This window comes from Solanum verrucosum, unplaced genomic scaffold, assembly GCF_900185275.1.
Source record: "Solanum verrucosum unplaced genomic scaffold, falcon-dt-bn FXZP01000035.1, whole genome shotgun sequence".
NCBI lineage: Eukaryota > Viridiplantae > Streptophyta > Magnoliopsida > Solanales > Solanaceae > Solanum > Solanum verrucosum.
This window is the reverse complement of record NW_026020234.1, coordinates 237,280-255,811: the sequence shown is the minus strand read 5'-3', so window position 1 is coordinate 255,811 and position 18,532 is coordinate 237,280. Positions and strand designations below refer to the sequence as shown.

Sequence of the window (18,532 nt, the reverse complement as noted above, 5' to 3'; positions counted from 1 at the left end):
AAGCATTCCTCTTGCATTTTCCACTAGACTTCATAGTTGCAAATCATCAAAATATCATTATAATAGGACATAATTAACGTTGAGGACACTAAGAGCATCTTTGGATTGTCTTTAAAAAAGTAGCTTTTAAGTCAAACAATTATGACTTTTATGTCAAAAACAAAAAGTAGGGGGAGACCTACTTTTGCTTTTTGACTTATTTTAATTCATGTTAAACTTATTTCAAGTAATTTTTGACCTTGCCAAACACTTCCTAACTTATTTTGAGTCATTTTGACTTATTTTAAGTTATTTTTTTATATTTTTCAAACACTTCTAAAAGCCTAAAATTGACTTAAAATTGCGTTTGACAAAAATTTTAAGCCAATCCAAAATACCCTCTAATTGTTTAGCTAAATATGCCACAAATGAGTGTAAATCTACCACTAATCAACACCCTATAGTCTAGTAGAATAACTAGGGCTAAGAGTGAGGGTAATAGGCTAAGGATGAGGGGTAACAGCAAAGGAGAAAGGGCATGAGCCAAGGGGAGGGGCAAAGACTTCCCACCATCCCACGAGGTCCTTCGTGGCCAGTGGTGGTCAGCACGCCCCGTGGTGGTGAGGTAGTAAGCCCCCAAGGCTTCCCCGAATTGGCCTCCACCACACGATCCACTTCACGGCTCGTGAAGCCTTAGACGGCTCGAGGAAGTGGACTTGGTCATGCCTTGGTGTGTGAGAATGGTAGTAGGGTGGCTAATCCGCTGCCTTAAGGCCCACGTGAGGGACCATGACTTGTGGTGGGAACCATGGTTCGTGGTAGGTACCACGACTCATGGAAGGAACCACGACTAGTGGAGCCCTCCGTGAAGGTTCCTTGGCCTTGAGGGGCTAAAAGGAACATTTTCCTACCCACTGCCTCAAGGTCCACGAAGAGGACCACGGTTCGTGGGACCCCACGTGGTGTTTGGCAGCCTCACACAAGTTGAGGATTAAAATAGTCTTTTTTGGGTTTAAGTTATATTAAAGTGAGGTCATTATGCCTAGTCTTCGTACACCTATATAAGTCATTTTAAGTCAAAAACTCACCCAACTAAGTCATATATTCCAAAACCCACATCAATTCCCCAAAGTTCATCCTTTCAAAATATTCTCTCTCTAGAACCTTGAAGAAGAAGAAGAAAAAGAAGAAAAAGAAGGAGATTCAACTAGGGTTTAGAAAGCAAGATTTTACAAATCAATTTCTTTGGGCATTGTGACCAAGGTATGGTAGTTTTCATACATGGATAGCTTTTATCCATGCGTCTCTCAACATCTCCAATTTCAAAATATAGAAATCCCCAATTGTTAGGATTTCATTCCAAAGTCATGGGTTCCTTTCAAACTTAGTTATAATGGTTGAATATTGTTATTATAAGCATGAATTGAAGATTTCCTATGGTTTTTACTATGTATCCCCAAGAACCCATGAATTCCCCATATTTATATTTTGTGATCTCTAAATGTGTGACTTTGTTGATGAAAGGTGAATTTTATGAATTAAAGCATGAAGTGAAAGAATCACGTGAATTACAATGAAATCCATGTCTAATGCTTAGATTATATATGTGTTGATGGAAAGTAAGTTGTGAACCTCAAGGAGGTAAAGTATGAGATTATGAATGTTTGATGAAGTTTATGTAAATGCTTTAAGAACACTTTAAGAGTGATGTATTCTTGATTATATTGTTGTTTTTGTGGGCTGATTGAAAGGTTATTCTCATGAACTCATAATAAACGTGATGTGAAAGGTTTTCTCACATAATGATTATTCTAAGGTTGAAAGGCTTTCTCACCTAATTGAATCTAAGATATACATGTAGACATGGACAGTGAAAGGTTTTGTCACGCATGATCTAATGAGCTATCCTAATGAACTAACTTGAATTTGTTGTCGAGGACATCCTTCTATAAGACATGAGTTATGTAAGACTTAATAAGTAGTCTGTGGGATTTATTCTTAACACCGATTGGTTATTGAAATGAGATGGAAGTCTTATACGTCAGTTGAGTCTGGATTCCCATGTATGTTTCATGAGATGGAGACCTTCTACGTCAGTTGAGTACGGGTTTCTAGTAGCAATGTGTCACGACCCAAGCCTAGGGCCTAGACGTGACCGGCGAATGGGGAACCCGAAGGAACCCCAAACAAGCCTCATAGCGTATCATTACACATCCTTGGTCGCGGAAGCAATTAAAATGACCATAAGCGATAAGCATAATTAAGGGGGAAATCGGGACTAAGGGAGCAAGAAAAAGAAGAAGAAATGATACATAAATACCATAGATGAGTCAAGTTCAAGCATAATACACAACTTGTCCAACACCACCTCTAAACATGGGTACTTAGCGGGGGCCAAGACAAACTACCGGGCTCACCCTCATAGTCAATACATAACAAAAAAAAAAGGAAAAGTCTTATACATAGCAAAAGATCATAAGCAACGTCCCCGGAATGGAGGACTCACCAATAACCTCAATAGAAAATCGTATTGGCCACGCGGAGGAGGATGGTCAAGCGGTGCTCCGGTCCCTACATGGCGACATCATGTAGGCATAGAGTATGCATTAGTACGTTTGAATGTACTAAGTATATGGGATGCAATGCAATGCTACAATAGATGGACATCATAGGAAAAATGCATAATCATACCCGATAGGTAGCACATTAATGAAATGATATATATAATGACGCTTACATAAAAATCATATTTAGTGGGACGTAGTACATGTGTGGCGAGTGACCATCAATATAGTATTTCCAGACCTACCACCCCTTGGAGAGGCGAAAGAGGTACAAACCCCTCAATGTGGTTACCCGGGCCTACCACCCCCCGAGCTAGGGACCAAGGTACAAACCCCTCGATATGGTTATACGGGCCTACTACCCTCCGTACTAGGCAACCAAGGTACCAACCCCTCGATACGGTTATACGGGCCTACTACCCCCCGTACTAGGCTTGGTCGACTCACAACACTATATAGAGAAATCATATACATGTATCCCTTTCATCATCATTTCAATAATTATATAATCATCCGACTCCTAGGATGTACATTGGACCTTCCATTTCCTAAGAATTCTATAAATGGCATTTTATCAAACACATGGTGGGCTATTGTTCATGTAGATAAAATTATGTCTTTCAAGAGTACTAAGTCCAACCAATTCCGAAATACATATAAATCAGCCCACCAACAACATACATATATATATCAACCTTCATAATTTGATCATGGAAGCATGAAAGCCATATACATCACATAATAATTCCATTTCATGATAATATGCAAAAATAGACCATAATAGAATGTGTAGTAGTAATTCCATAATTCAAGAGTTCATAAATGATCATAAGGACCCATAAACTTGAAGTAAAATAGAGGATAAATGGTTGGACTTGTGGAAAGGAAGGTTTCCACAATCAACCCACATACCTCAACTTTGGAGAATCCTTGATGAAGATTGGAATGGAGAATTGAAGCTTGAGATTAAGTCTTGAATCCGGAATTAGAGCTTGAGATCTTTGAATTTGGTTGAAGATCTTGGTGGAATTTTGGAGAGGGCTTAGAGAGTGTTTTTGAGTGTTTTGGAGCTAGAAAAATTTATAACTAAGTATGGGACGTCTCCAGCCGCTACAGTAACTTTGCTCACTGGAATTTGCAATTCCTGCCGAGATAGGTTTTACGAAAATTGTCATAACTCCCTCATCCTAACTCGGAATGATGTGAAACTAGGTGCATTGGAAAGATAACTCAAAGGGCTTTAATTTAATAGGTGGTGGCCCTTCCAGTTCGTTGTGTGCTAAGAGATATGCCCCTTTAAAGTTGACCCTGAAAATCGCATTTTTTGCGATTTTCGAATTTTGATACGATTGTTGTAAAATTTGGGTTAGACCCATTTCCTACTCAATTTGACCCCCTGAATAAGAATATGAAGTCGAATTTCTGAAATCATGCACGGATTTTGAGATATATGGAAATTACAATTATAGGTGTTTCCGAAGCACATTTTCGGGCATTTTGGGGTCGTTTCAATATCTCCCCCTTGGGAACATTCGTCCCCGAATGTTAAAGAAACGTACATGAGGGACACAAACATGGTAATATCAGCCCACATAAGGATGCAACAATGCACTTACACCTTATTTCAAAAATCTCAACATAGTTGTAAAACCACAATGAACTTGTCAACTTAAACATGAATGTATGCAATGACATGGGGGCTGAACTTAAGATATGAGATTTTATAAAGGGCTTAGATCAATACCTTAGGCTTGAGTGGAGTGGAAAAGATAAGGATATCGTCTTTGCATGTCCGCTTCGGCCTCCCAAGTAGCACTTTCAACTTGTTGATTTCTCCAAAGGACTTTAACGGAAGCCACATCTTTGTTTCTCAACCTCTTCACTTATCTATCTAAAATCTGGACCGGAACCTCTTCATAGGTCAAATTATCTTCAACAACACCCAAAACATCAAGAGACACAATGGCATTCGGATCACCCACACACTTCCTCAACATAGACACATGAAATACCGGATGAACCAAATCCATTTCGCTAGGCAATTCCAACTCATAAGCTACCTTCCCAATTCTCCTCATCACCTTATAAGGACCCACATATCTTGGGCTCAACTTGCCCTGCTTACCAAAACGAACCACACCCTTCATGGGTGACACCTTCAAATAGACCCAATCACCAACTCGGAATTCAAGAGCCCTTCTCCTCACATCGGCATAGGACTTTTGGCGACTTTGGGTCGTCTTCAACCTTTCTCTAATCATTCTAACCTTCTCAAGAGCCTCCATAACTAGGTCTGGTCCTAACAAGGCCACCTCACCAACCTCAAACCACCCAACCGGTGATCTACAACGCCTCCCATAGAGAGCCTCAAAAGGAGCCATACCGATGCTAGAATGATAGCTATTGTTATAGGCAAACTCAATCAATGGAAGATGATCATCCCAACTAGCACTAAGCTCCAATACACAAGCCCTAAGCATATCCTCAAGTGTTTGGATAGTCCTTCGGCTTGTCCATCCGTTTGCGGGTGAAAGGCCGTAGTAAGCTTAACTCTCGTACCTAGACCCCTTTGAAAGGACTTCCAAAAGTGTGAAGTAAATTGAATACCACGGTCCGATATGATGGATAGAGGAATCCCATACAACCTTACCAAGTCATGAATATATAACCTTGCATAATCTTCCGCCCCATATGTTGTCTTTACCGGTAGAAAATGAGCCGATTTTGTCATCCTATCAACCACCACCCAAATAGAATCAAAACCTTTTCTAGTCTTGGGTAAACCAACTACAAAATCCATATTAATTTCTTCCCACTTCCAAGTAGGAATCTCTATGTCTTGGGTTAGACCACCCGGGCTTTGATGTTCGGCCTTGACTTGTTGACAACTATGACAACCGGAGACGAATTTGGCAATGTCCTTCTTCATGCCTCCCCACCAATACACATCCCTCAAATCTCTATACATTTTGGTGGAACCGGGGTGAATGGAGTAGGAAGAATTATGAGCCTCCTCAAGAATTTTCTCCCTCAAACTATCAACACAAGGCCCACACAACCTACCTTGGTACCTAAAGGCACTATCTCCCCCTTGGGAGAAAACTTCCACTTTGCCCTCTTTCACCAAGGCCTTCAATTCTAACAAGGGAGAGTCAAGATCTTGTTTTGCTATCACCTCATCAACCAAGGAAGACCTAGCACCATCAACAACGACCACACCACCATTACCAACCTCTTCCAACCTAACCCCCAACCTAGCCAACCGATGCACCTCCTTAGCCATTTCCCTATCACCAATATCAACATGAGCTAGGCTACCCATAGACACCCTACTCAAAGCATCCGCCACCACATTAGCTTTACCGGGATGATAATGCACACTCATATCATAATCTTTAAGAAATTCTAGCCACCTTCTTTGTCTCAAGTTGAGATCTTTTTGGGTGAAGACATATTGGAGGCTCTTATGATCGGTGAACACATCAACATGTACCCCATACAGGTAATGACGCCAAATCTTTAAAGCAAACACCACCGCGGCTAATTTAAGATCATGCGTAGGATAGTTCTTTTCATGCACTTTGAGTTGTCTAGAAGCATAGGCTATCACCTTACCATTTTGCATTAGGACACAACCCAAGCCAACTCTAGAAGCATCACAATACACAACAAATCCCTCAAGCCCATCCGGTAGTGACAATATAGGAGCGGACACAAGTTTATCTTTCAAGGTTTGAAAACTCCTTTCGCACTCGTCGGTCCACTCAAACTTAGCCTTCTTTTGTGTCAACTTAGTCATGGGAGAAGCAATAGAAGAAAACCCATTCACAAATCTCCGGTAGTAACCCGCTAAGCCCAAGAAGCTCCTAATATCCGACAGGGTCAATGGCCTAGGCCAATTTCTAATCACATCGGTCTTCTTAGGATCTACCTTAATACCATCCCCCGACACCACATGACCTAGGAAGGCAACCTCCTTCAACGAAAATTCACACTTTTCATACTTGGCATACAACTTCTCCTCTCTCAATCTTTGCAACACAACCCTCAAGTGACCCATATGTTCTTCCTCGCTATGTGAATAGATTAAAATATCATCAATGAAGACCACAACAAAGGAATCAAGGTAGGGTTTAAAGACCCTATTCATTAGGTCCATGAAGATAGCCGGTGCATTGGTCAACCCAAAGGACATGACCACAAATTCATAATGCCCATACCTAGTCCGGAAGGCTGTCTTGGGAATGTCACACTCCCTCACCTTCACTTGATGATACCCGGACCGAAGATCAATCTTAGAGAAATGGCTAGCCCCTTGCAATTGGTCAAACAAGTCATCAATCCTAGGAAGAGGATATTTATTCTTGACGGTGACCCTATTGAGTTGCCGGTAATCAATACACATCCTAAGGGACCCATCTTTCTTCTTCACAAACAACAGCGGAGCACCCCATGGTGATTGGCTAGGCCTAATAAAACCCTTCTCCAACAAGTCCCTCAATTGTTCCTTCAACTCCTTTAACTTCGCCGGGGCCATACGGTAAGAGGGAATAGAAATGGGTTGAGTATCGGGGAGGAGGTCTATGCCAAAATCTATTTCCCTTTCGGGAGGAACACCGGAAGGTCATTAGGAAAGACATCAAGGAATTCATTTACGATCGGAATCGACTCTATAGGAAGGGTTTTGGACTCCACATCCTTAACCCTCACAAGGTGATAGAGACACCCCTTAGAGATCAACTTACGGGCTTTAATGCAAGAGATGAACCTACCCTTGACTACCACATTTTGGCTTTCCCATTCAAGAATGGGTTCACTAGGGAATTGGAATTTGACCCTACGGGTTCTACAATCAATGGAAGCATAGTATGCATGCAACCAATCCATCGCAAGAACAACATCAAAATCGACCATGTCCAACTCAATAAGATCACAAGGCAATATTTTATGCAAGATGCAAATGGGACAATTCCTATAGACCTTCCTAGCAACAATATATGCACCAATAGGAGTAGACACCTTATATGACTCACGCAACAATTCGGGCTCAACATGAAACTTTTTGGCAACAAAGGGGGTGACAAAAGAAAGAGAGGCACCCGGATCAATTAATGCATATACATCAAAGTCAAAGATTTTCAACATACCGGTAACGACATCGGGGACTTCATCGACCCCTTGCCTCCCATGCAAAACATAAAATCGATTGTGCCTTGGGGCACCATCTTGTCGGCCCCCTCTCCCCAAAGGAACCGCATTGGCACCTTGTGGAGGGACCTCCTTACCCTTGTTGCGATTTCGAGGACAATCCATTGCCTTGTGCCCCATTTCCCCACAATTGTAGCAAGCACCGGTATTTCTCAAGCACGGGCCACCATGGCCCTTACCAAACTTCAGACATACATCAATAGGACCCATACCACCAACACCTTGGGCCCTTGGAACATCATTGGAAAACCCCTTATGGGGCGCATGAGAAGACCCTTGGCCTTGATGAAACCGGCCTCCCCTTCGACTTTGGAACTTGCCCTCAAAACGGGCCCTCTTGGCCTCATGACCCCTCCTCTTCCTCAACTTCTCCTCCTCCATTTGTTCGGCATAGACCATCAAGCGGGACAAGTCCATGTCACTAATCAACATTGCGGACCGGCATTCTTCACTCACTAGGTCGGACACACCCATCACGAATTTGTTCATTCTAGATCGTGAGTCGGCAACCAAGTGTGGAGCATATCTTGAAAGTTGGTTAAACTTGAGGGCATACTCCCTCACACTCATAGACCCTTGTTTTAAATTCATGAACTCCACCAATTTGGCTTCCCTAAGTTCAAGAGGAAAGAATCGATTAAGGAAAGCCGTTTTGAACTCTTCCCAAGGCACCACATAATTTGCCCCCTTCTCTTCCTTCCATTGGTTGTACCATATTTGGGCCACCCCTTTTAGTTGGTAGGCCGCCAACTCCGCCTTATCTTCTGACCTCATGCCCATGATAGCTAATATCTTGTGCACTTCATCAATGAACTCTTGAGGGTCTTCATCTAACTTAGACCCATAGAATTCTGGGGGAATCATCCGCACGAAGTCTCTCACCCGAGATGCCGGGGTAGGAACCTGAGGGGCTTGGGCCCCGTGGTTGGCTTGATTAGCCATAGCTTGAGCAAATAAAGTAAGGGCATCCCGAAGATCCCCATTGGTCGGTGGCTCCTCGGGTGCGCGGGCTCGTCTTCCTCTTGTATTAGGCATGATCTAGCATAGCAAAGAACAACCGTTAGGGAAGAACTTAATTCAACTATATAGCACGACTTAGAACAAGGAGAAGGGAAACATTTCCTAAAACGTCTCATAACCTCCTACTCATAGTTATGGTGCACAACACAACCATGAATCGGACTCTAATCAACGCGGTGTGTTGGACTCCGAGGATCTATCAACCTAGTGCTCTGATACCAAGTTTGTCACGACCCAAGCCTAGGGCCTAGACGTGACCGGCTAATGGGGAACCCGAAGGAACCCCAAACAAGCCTCATAGCGTATCATTACACATCCTTGGTCGCGGAAGCAATTAAAATGACCATAAGCGATAAGCATAATTGAGGGGGAAATCGAGACTAAGGGAGCAAGAAAAAGAAGAAGAAATGATACATAAATACCATAGATGAGTCAAGTTCAAGCATAATACACAACTTGTCCAACACCACCTCTAAACATGAGTACTTAGCGGGGGCCAAGACAAACTACCGGGCTCACCCTCATAGTCAATACATAACAAAAAAAAAGGAAAAGTCTTATACATAGCAAAAGATCATAAGCAACGTCCCCGGAATGGAGGACTTACCAATAACCTCAATAGAAAATCGTATTAGCCACGTGGAGGAGGATGGTCAAGCGGTGCTCCGGTCCCTACATGGTGACATCATGTAGGCATAGAGTATGCATTAGTACGTTTGAATGTACTAAGTATATGGGATGCAATGCAATGCTACAATAGATGGATATCATAAGAAAAATGCATAATCATACCCGATAGATAGCACATTAATGAAATGATATATATAATGACGCTTACATAAAAATCATATTTAGTGGGACGTAGTACATGTGTGGCGAGTGACCATCAATATAGTATTTCCAGACCTACCACCCCCTTAGAGAGGCGAAAGAGGTACAAACCCCTCAATGTGGTTACCCGGGCCTACCACCCCCCGAGCTAGGGACCAAGGTACAAACCCCTCGATATGGTTATACGGGCCTACTACCCTCCGTACTAGGCAACCAAGGTACCAACCCCTCGATACGGTTATACGGGCCTACTACCCCCCGTACTAGGCTTGGTCGACTCACAACACTATATAGAGAAATCATATACATGTATCCCTTTCATCATCATTTCAATAATTATATAATCATCCGACTCCTAGGATGTACATTGGACCTTCCATTTCCTAAGAATTCTATAAATGGCATTTTATCAAACACATGGTGGGCTATTGTTCATGTAGATAAAATTATGTCTTTCAAGAGTACTAAGTCCAACCAATTCCGAAATACATATAAATCAGCCCACCAACAACATACATATATATATCAACCTTCATAATTTGATCATGGAAGCATGAAAACCATAAACATCACATAATAATTCCATTTCATGATAATATGCAAAAATAGACCATAATAGAATGTGTAGTAGTAATTCCATAATTCAAGAGTTCATAAATGATCATAAGGACCCATAAACTTGAAGTAAAATAGAGGATAAATGGTTGGACTTGTGGAAAGGAAGGTTTCCACAATCAACCCACATACCTCAACTTTGGAGAATCCTTGATGAAGATTGGAATGGAGAATTGAAGCTTGAGATTGAGTCTTGAATCCAGAATTAGAGCTTGAGATCTTTGAATTTGGTTGAAGATCTTGGTGGAATTTTGGAGAGGGCTTAGAGAGTGTTTTTGAGTGTTTTGGAGCTAGAAAAATTTATAACTAAGTATGGGACGTCTCCAGCCGCTACAGTAACTTTGCTCACTGGAATTTGCAATTCTGCCGAGATAGGTTTTACGAAAATTGTCATAACTCCCTCATCCTAACTCGGAATGAGGTGAAACTAGGTGCATTGGAAAGATAACTCAAAGGGCTTTAATTTAATAGGTGGTGGCCCTTCCAGTTCGTTGTGTGCTAAGAGATATGCCCCTTTAAAGTTGACCCTGAAAATCGCATTTTTTGCGATTTTCAAATTTTGATACGATTGTTCTAAAATTCGGGTTAGACCCATTTCCTACTCAATTTGACCCCCTGAATAAGAATATGAAGTTGAATTTCTGAAATCATGCACGGATTTTGAGATATATGGAAATTACAATTATAGGTGTTTCTGAAGCACATTTTCGGGCATTTTGGGGTCGTTTCACAATGTTTGTTTCCCATAAACTATATGCCTTGATAGGTTATCTATCTAGTTGATCCATCTAAGCTACAATTTTCATGGTTCTACCTTAGGCAAGTAGGACAACCCTTTTCATTGTGGGTAACACCGGGTGATCATAATATAGGTCACATGGTTTCAAATTGGTTAAGTCTACCTCCCACAATAAGAACATGAATAATGAACTATGGTTATACAAAAATCTTTGTATATGAGCTCAGAGGTTTTAAACATGATGTTGAATTATATTATCCATGATTATGCTTAATGACTTCTAATCCCTTATATGATGTTTAAACTTGGAAAATTGCATGCTTTGAAATGAAATGTCCCTTTTTGCATGTTTCAAGGATTTTTATGCATAGCTACCATACTTAGTGCATTTTTTTAGTAAAGCCTACTTTTGCCTACATTTTTCTCAAGTGTAGGCTCCGGCACTCGAGGTGATCATTCTTGTGGCTATAGGTTGGATTTGATTGTTTCCCCGAGCTTGGTGAGTTCTCATGTTTCGAGTACTGATTTTCATATGTTTAGTTTTTTCATGTTCAACCTTTTGGACATGTTGTATGGGCTAGGGCCTATTTCATTCACTATTGTAATAGATGGTTATGATGGGACAAAGATTCTAGACTTCCCCTTTCTTTTATGAAAATCTTTTTAGACTTGGAAATGTGTTTTACTCTTATTGTTTTATTTCTTATGTTATCAAAGCTAAGTGGCTTGTATGGAGTCCTTCGGGATTCTATATGCCTTGTCACATCTAGGGGGTACCCTGGGTTATGAAAAACTTGGTATTCAGAGAAGAAGGTTTGGAATGATTCTAGGATGATATCGCATAAGCCACGTCTAGTAGACTCTTGTTCATGAGTGTGAAGCGTGCCACATTTATGAATGAGAGGCTACAAGATGTTTAGGAAATTTCACTTCTCCAATACTCTTAAGTCGTGCCTTAGAGTTTAACTTTAAAAAGATCTCTCACCTAATCCTTGTCCTATGTCTTTATGATATGAATACTAGAAGGAATGCTAGAAGGATGGAGGGTGACAATGTGGAACAAGGAGCTCCTCCCCAAGCTCTGATTGACCCTTTGGCTGAGAATGTAACAATTGCGGAGTTTAGGTCAGCTTTCCAAATGTTAGTACAAGTTATGACGACACAGGCTAACAGAGAGGTGGTAGCTGCCATGAACCCAATTGTGGGTATGACCGCTTCAAGAGTGAGGGATTATGCAAGAATGAACCCTCCAGAATTTCATGGCTCCAAAGTGGAGGAGGATCTTCAAAGGTTTATCAACGAGGTCTATAAGATACTTCCTATTATGGGGATGACTCCGGAGTAGAAAGCAGAGTTAGCCACTTACTAATTGAAGGATATTGCACAAATATGGTATGATCAATAGATAGAGGCAAGGCCGGTGGGAGCGGGTCCTACAGAGTGGGAGATGTTTAAATCGATGTTTCTTTATAGGTTTTTCCCCTTGAATTGAGGGAAGCAAAGGTGCAAGAGTTTGTTAAACTTCTTCAAGAAAGTATGAGTGTTGAGGACTATGCTCTAAAGTTCAATCAACTCTCCAAGTATTCTCCAACTATGGTGGCAGACTCAAGGGCTAAGATGAGTAGGTTTATGTCGGGCATGTCTGACATGGTAGAAAAAGAATGTCTACTGCAATGATCCTCCATGATATGGATATCTCATGTCTTATAGTGTACGCCAAACATATTGAGGAATTAAAACTCAAGGAAAAGTCTAGAGAGGTAAAAGGGCTAGGACCGGTGATTAGAATTTCTCTAATGTAAGGTCCGATGGACAAGGTCGTCCTAAATTTTTACAATGGTTTTATGGTCAAGGTTCTTCAAATGCTTCTCCTAAGCTTAACAAGGATAGGGTGTCTAACCCTAAACCTCACGGAGGTGATGGAGGTGACTCTTCTATGGCTAGGTCTACATGTGTTAAATGTGGGAAGAAACATAATGGAAACTGCCTAGCCAGAACGGACAATTGCAATAGTTGTGGCAAGAGTAGACACAAGATGAGAGATTGGTCGATGTTCAAGGTTAAGGGGAGAGAGGGAAAGCAAGCCCCTCCTAGCGGTTCAAACTTCAATGCTCTGAAACAAAACCACGTTTATGCTCTTCAATCTCTAGGTGACCTAGAGAGATCCCCAGATGTAGTCACTAGTCTGTTAAAAGTTTTTCTTCATGATGTGTATGCTTTGTTAGATCCCGGTGCTACTTTATCATTCGTGACGCCATATGTGGCGATGAGATTTGATATTCCCTCAGAAGTGCTATTAGAATATTTTTCTGTCAATACCCCTGTTTATAACTCTGTGGTGGCTAAGAGAGTCTATAAAAGGTGACCCATTTTCTTATCCCATAAAGTTACTTTTGCGGACTTGGTAGAGCTAGACATGTTAGACTTTGATGTGATTCTTGGTATGGATTGGTTGCATGCATGTTATGCCTTTGTTGATTGTAGAACTCGACTAATCGATGAGTCCTTGATTTGGACTCATTTAGGGATTTGTTTGTATACATTTAGTCTCCTCAAACACTTAAATTGTGCCATAAACTAATGCTAAAGCCTTTATTTTTAGGTGTATGGATTGAAGAACAATGCAAGGACACTAACAGATAAAAAGGAACAAATCAAGTTGAACAAATGAAAAAGGGTGAGCCTGAGGATCGCCAAGAGCAATTGGTGTGTCGCCGAGTGGGTAATCTCACCACCTAAAGCTCTAGTGTGCCAAGCTCTGAAGAAAAAGACCAAGTCGATGACGAAAAAGAGTAGTTAGCGAATAGCCAAGCACTTCCACGATTCAAAGAGAGATCGCCCAAAGTTACAGAACTCGAGGATGTTGAATGCCAATGTGAAAAGTTGATGGAAGAGATCAATGGGCGGCTCACCAAGTGGTTCTGCGAGCCCAAATAACTTCGCCAAAAGGCCCTTTGTGGCTTATTTTTGGGGACTATAAATTAGATTTTGAATATTTTATTTGGAAGTTCTGAAGTTTTTAAATGCTAACTTAGACAAAATCAGTTCAGAACATTTTTCTCTGTAATTTCTCATAGTTTTGACAAATTGGAGAGAATAAATTTTTAGATTTTGGAATAGGGTTTCAAATATTCTACAAATTGAAGCATTGTGAAGACTAAATCACTCTTACCCAGTTGATGAATAATCGATTCGGTAATTGTTTGACCTTTTTATGATATTTTTCTAAAACCCTAATTCTTGGGGTGTGATCATGTAATTATGGGTTGAATTAGTTTATGGGTATTGTTAATTACTAGTTTAAATGCTAAATTGAAGTGAGTTTAATTATTAATTGAGGTTTAATATATGAATTGTAGTGGCAAACGTAGTTTTACTTTTGTGCTCTTGGCTTGCTCGAGAAAGAGGTTGCAGAACTAAGGTTATTGATTAATGATTTGTGGGCATTTGGTTGAGTTGGGCTTATCTTGAGAGAGTGAATCCTAAACCCAATCGTACACATCTAGCTCGATAGAGTGGATAAATTAAGGTGTGGGTTCTTCTTCATTGTCATGCTTGTCGATGTTCGAAAGAAATCACATGATTCAGGATAGTTGTTCAAGAGAAAGTTATCTCCCTTTTAGTCTAGTCTACTCACTAACATTTAGTTTTTTACTAGTAGTTTCAATTACTCATATATCGAAATTTGCATATAGTCAATCACATCCCGAGAATCTCTCTCCTTATTATTATTTCAAATTATTTGTAACTGTTGTGTAGTTGATAATTACAAACCAAAACCCCCCATTTTACATTGTCACCCCTTTAATTTGTTTCTTGTCTTTTTTGATAATTTCTTTTCCTATGACTTATTAGACCACGTTTTCACTTCCTAATTGAATTTGAACATGTACTGCTCCCTGTGGGATTCGACCCCAACTCATTTGTTGGGTTTATACTAATTTACGATTGTAGACAGTTTGAATTGGAAGAAGTGTGGTTGAAACGCTAAATCCAAATGGCGCAGCTGCGGGGGATTTGACCCCAACTAATTTGTTCGGTTTGATACTGGTGTTGTTTAAAATTCTTTTGGTGAAGTTGAATTTTGTTGTTTTTAGTCATAGGTTAAGCTACTTATTATTTTTGGTTTTGTGTTACTTGTGTTAAAACATAGGAGGAGATGAGCGTTAATAGAAGTAATGGTAGCCTAGTGGCCCACGAAGACGACATTGCAAATCTCAATGATAGCAATGACCCAAACCAAGTGGGTGGTGTTGGTGCCGTTCGTTTATCTCCAGCTGAAAGAAACACTATTTTCACTTCACCAACACCATGCTTCAGCTCCTTCAACTGAATGGTTTGTTTGGGGGCTAGCTCATGAGGATCCCCATGAGCATATCAGAAATTTTGTTGATATCTGTGGACCGTTCTCATTTAAGAACATATCTTAAGAATCGGTCCATATGATTTTATTCCCATTTTCTCTTATGGGCAAAGCAACCAAGTTGTTGACTGAGTTGCCAAGAGATTCCACTTCGTGGGATGAACTTACTACTGCATTCCAAGTGCGATTATTTCCCCCTTGAAAGATGATGACTCTTAGGGATAGCATCCAATGTTTCAAATGCTTGGAAAGTGAGACAATCCATGAGACTTGGCTAAGGTATAAGAAGATGGTGTTGCATTGCCCAACTCATAGACTTCCAAATACTGTACTACTACAATATTTCTATAGAAGCCATGATTCGGTGAACTAAGCAGTGGTTGATCAACTTTCTCCGGGTGGTTTAATGCAACAACCTCATGCAATAGCATCCCAACTCTTTGATTGCATGACCAAGATTAACCTGGTATAGTACACTCCCAAAGACCAAGTCTATCCTCTTACTTATTAAATGACAATGGCGCACATCGATAAATATCAAGAGAGAGACCAAAACATGGCAAAGATGATGACCCAACTAGACATCTTGGCCAAGAATGTAATGTGTGCTGGTACAAGGAGTGTTAATGTTATGGGTGTTAGTGGTGTAAACTCTAATGAATCCAAATTTGAAGCGATGTACAATGAGGAAATGAACTTACTAGCAAACTAAGGAGGAGGTTATCGTGCTAACTACATAAGACCAGGTGGAATCAAGGTTGGAATTGAGATGAAGGCTAGTATGTCCGTGACAGAGATTGGTGTGATCGTAACGCCACTTGGAAGGAAAGAGAGAGGGAGATCAATAGGTATGTGCCTCCCCAGGATCATCAAAATCCCAAGGAATCAGAGGGTGGCCGGATAGAAGATATACTCTCACACATTCTTACCAAAGTTGAGGGATTGGACAAAGTGTTAAAAGAGATGAAGGAGGATGTCTCTACACTTAATCAGAATGTCACCTCTCATTCCGTCTCAATCAAGCAGCTGGAGACCCAAATGGGTCAGATTTCATCGCATTTGAACACAAGACAACAAGGGGGGTTTGCCTAGTGAAATAATGGTAAACCCCAAAAATGAAGCTTGAATAGGTACTTTTGTTGTGTCATGACGTTAACTAAGGTGCTTCTAGGGAGGCAACCCATGTTTTTAATGCTTTAAGTTTCATTTTGAATAACATGTGTTGATTGTGCAGGCTTAAAAGTGGAGAGTGTTTGAGATTGTGCAGGTTTAAAAGTAGAGTGTGTTTGAGATTGTACAGTTTGACGAGCCAAAAAGTCCAGTCGGCGACTCGCCGAAGAGGTTGGCGAACCCGACTTGGACTGCCATTTGACTCACAAAATCTCAGGGTGGAAGTCTGTAAAACTCGGTGAGCCAATTACTGAATCGGTGACTCGCCGAACAGGTCGGCAAACCCATTTTGTCCGCCGTTTGGACCCCCAAATTGACTGGAGGTTCTATAAAACTGGGCGAGGTAAGTGACCACTCAGTGCATCGGCGAGTGGTTAGGCGTGGTCGACTAATACCACCAAATGGGCCGCGAACTGAAAAGTTTTTAAAAGGCCAAACGGTTTAAAATTTCAGAATCTTTCATATTCTCTTATTTCAAACCCCGTACCTCTCACCTGCACTTTAGATCTACCATATTTTCCCATTTTTATTCCTTTTTTTTGTTTGATCTCGTGCTCAAATTTAAATTACTTTGACGTCTAGCTTATCAAATTCTCTAGGCGGCACTCAGGTTTATTTTCTGAACCCTGAATTTTTTATTAGTGGTTGAACTCGAATACTTTCAGTAAATGTTTGTTATTGGGTGTTGTGAAATTGTTATAATCATGTTTGATTTATTAGATTGCCTATTTTGTGTTTCTAAACTGTGCCTAATCTCTTAAAATGATGAATCCCCGTGTTTAATGCGTTAAAATGGAGTCTAAATTGTTGGGTTGAGGTTAATTTGTATTGGGTTTAGTGAGGTGAAGTATGAGTAATCCTGAATTGAGCTAAATGACGTATTTTTCCCAATGATGGAGCCTTTAACGTCATTCTTAAGGGCTCAAATTGCCAATTAGGGCCAAATCGGTAGAAGTCAAAGTACCCCAAAGGCATGGGTCCTATGGGTCTAGAGTCAATTGAGTAATGTGTGTGTTTGATTTTGATTTTGGGAGCTGCGGGATTGATTTTGGGAATTGGGGTTGAAAATTCGCACGTTGGGTAGTTTTGCAAACTGGGTCGAGCTCGCGGAACGGTTTGGCGGTTCGCCAACATCCCCCTTGATAGCCCTTAATTTTGTCATTTGGCTAGTTAGAGTCTGTAACTTTTGACGGGAAACCTGAGCTCGCCAAGTTCACTCGACGACTCGCCGAAATGTTCCGTTGATCGCCCTTTTTGTGGCCCTAACCCCTAAAACACACTGCAATAATTGGCGGGCTATATAAGCTTTCCGAGTGGTGTCGGTGATTCCCCGAAAGGAACTGATCATCGTCGAGATGCCTTATTTCTGGGAATTTTTCAAGCTGGGTCCTTTTGGCGAGCCCGATCTTGCTCGCCTAAGTAACTCGCCGACTGGTTTGGCGAATTTTTCTGCAACTTGAATTTTGCACCTATTCTTGAATGATTTCTAACACTTTTCGTTGTAGTTGTAGATATGGCTAGACCCAAAGTATCAAGATGAGACATGCCGCCCTGCAAATAGGTAAATGATCTCATCATAAGTGAGGATGCAGCAGCATTCAAAGCAAAGGCAGCAAAACTTTCTACTACGGGTGGGAAAGGCAAAGGAAAGGGCAAGGAACCTATAACTGAGTCACCGGAGGTCAGCTCTGACAGTGAGGGAGTCTATGCGACTCACCTCACCACATCTGAAAGCGAGGGGGAATAGCAGGATCCTTAGGTTGTCATCTTTGAGTCTGAGGATAACCAGCTGCTATTGGGTTGGAGGGCTGAAATGCACTCCAAGAGGATGCATGATCCGTCTAGGCACCACAAGTACAAGGTCCTCCTCCCCGTTCTCTCAACAGATTAAAGGCTGAGGGACTGAGGATTATCATTAAGGAGAAGATGTTTTCTATAGATGGTGTGATAGACTAATACTCGGATATATGGCGTACCCTAAAGTCCCACAAGTTTAAGATTTTTACCAAACCCCGGGGTCCCTACATTCCTAATTAGGTCCGG

The 18,532-nt window shown here is 41.1% G+C and overlaps 1 protein-coding gene across 1 annotated transcript; it reads left to right on the top strand.

The window, feature by feature from the left end:
• Window positions 1-11,995: 11,995 nt before the first annotated feature.
• On the top strand, window positions 11,996-15,289 carry LOC125832784 (uncharacterized). The gene is made up of 4 exons (XM_049511980.1): window positions 11,996-12,259; window positions 12,430-12,577; window positions 12,810-13,306; window positions 15,110-15,289. Exons 1-4 carry the CDS (start codon window positions 11,996-11,998, stop codon window positions 15,287-15,289), a joined length of 1,089 nt encoding a protein of 362 aa, XP_049367937.1.
• The last annotated feature ends 3,243 nt before the right edge of the window (window positions 15,290-18,532 follow it).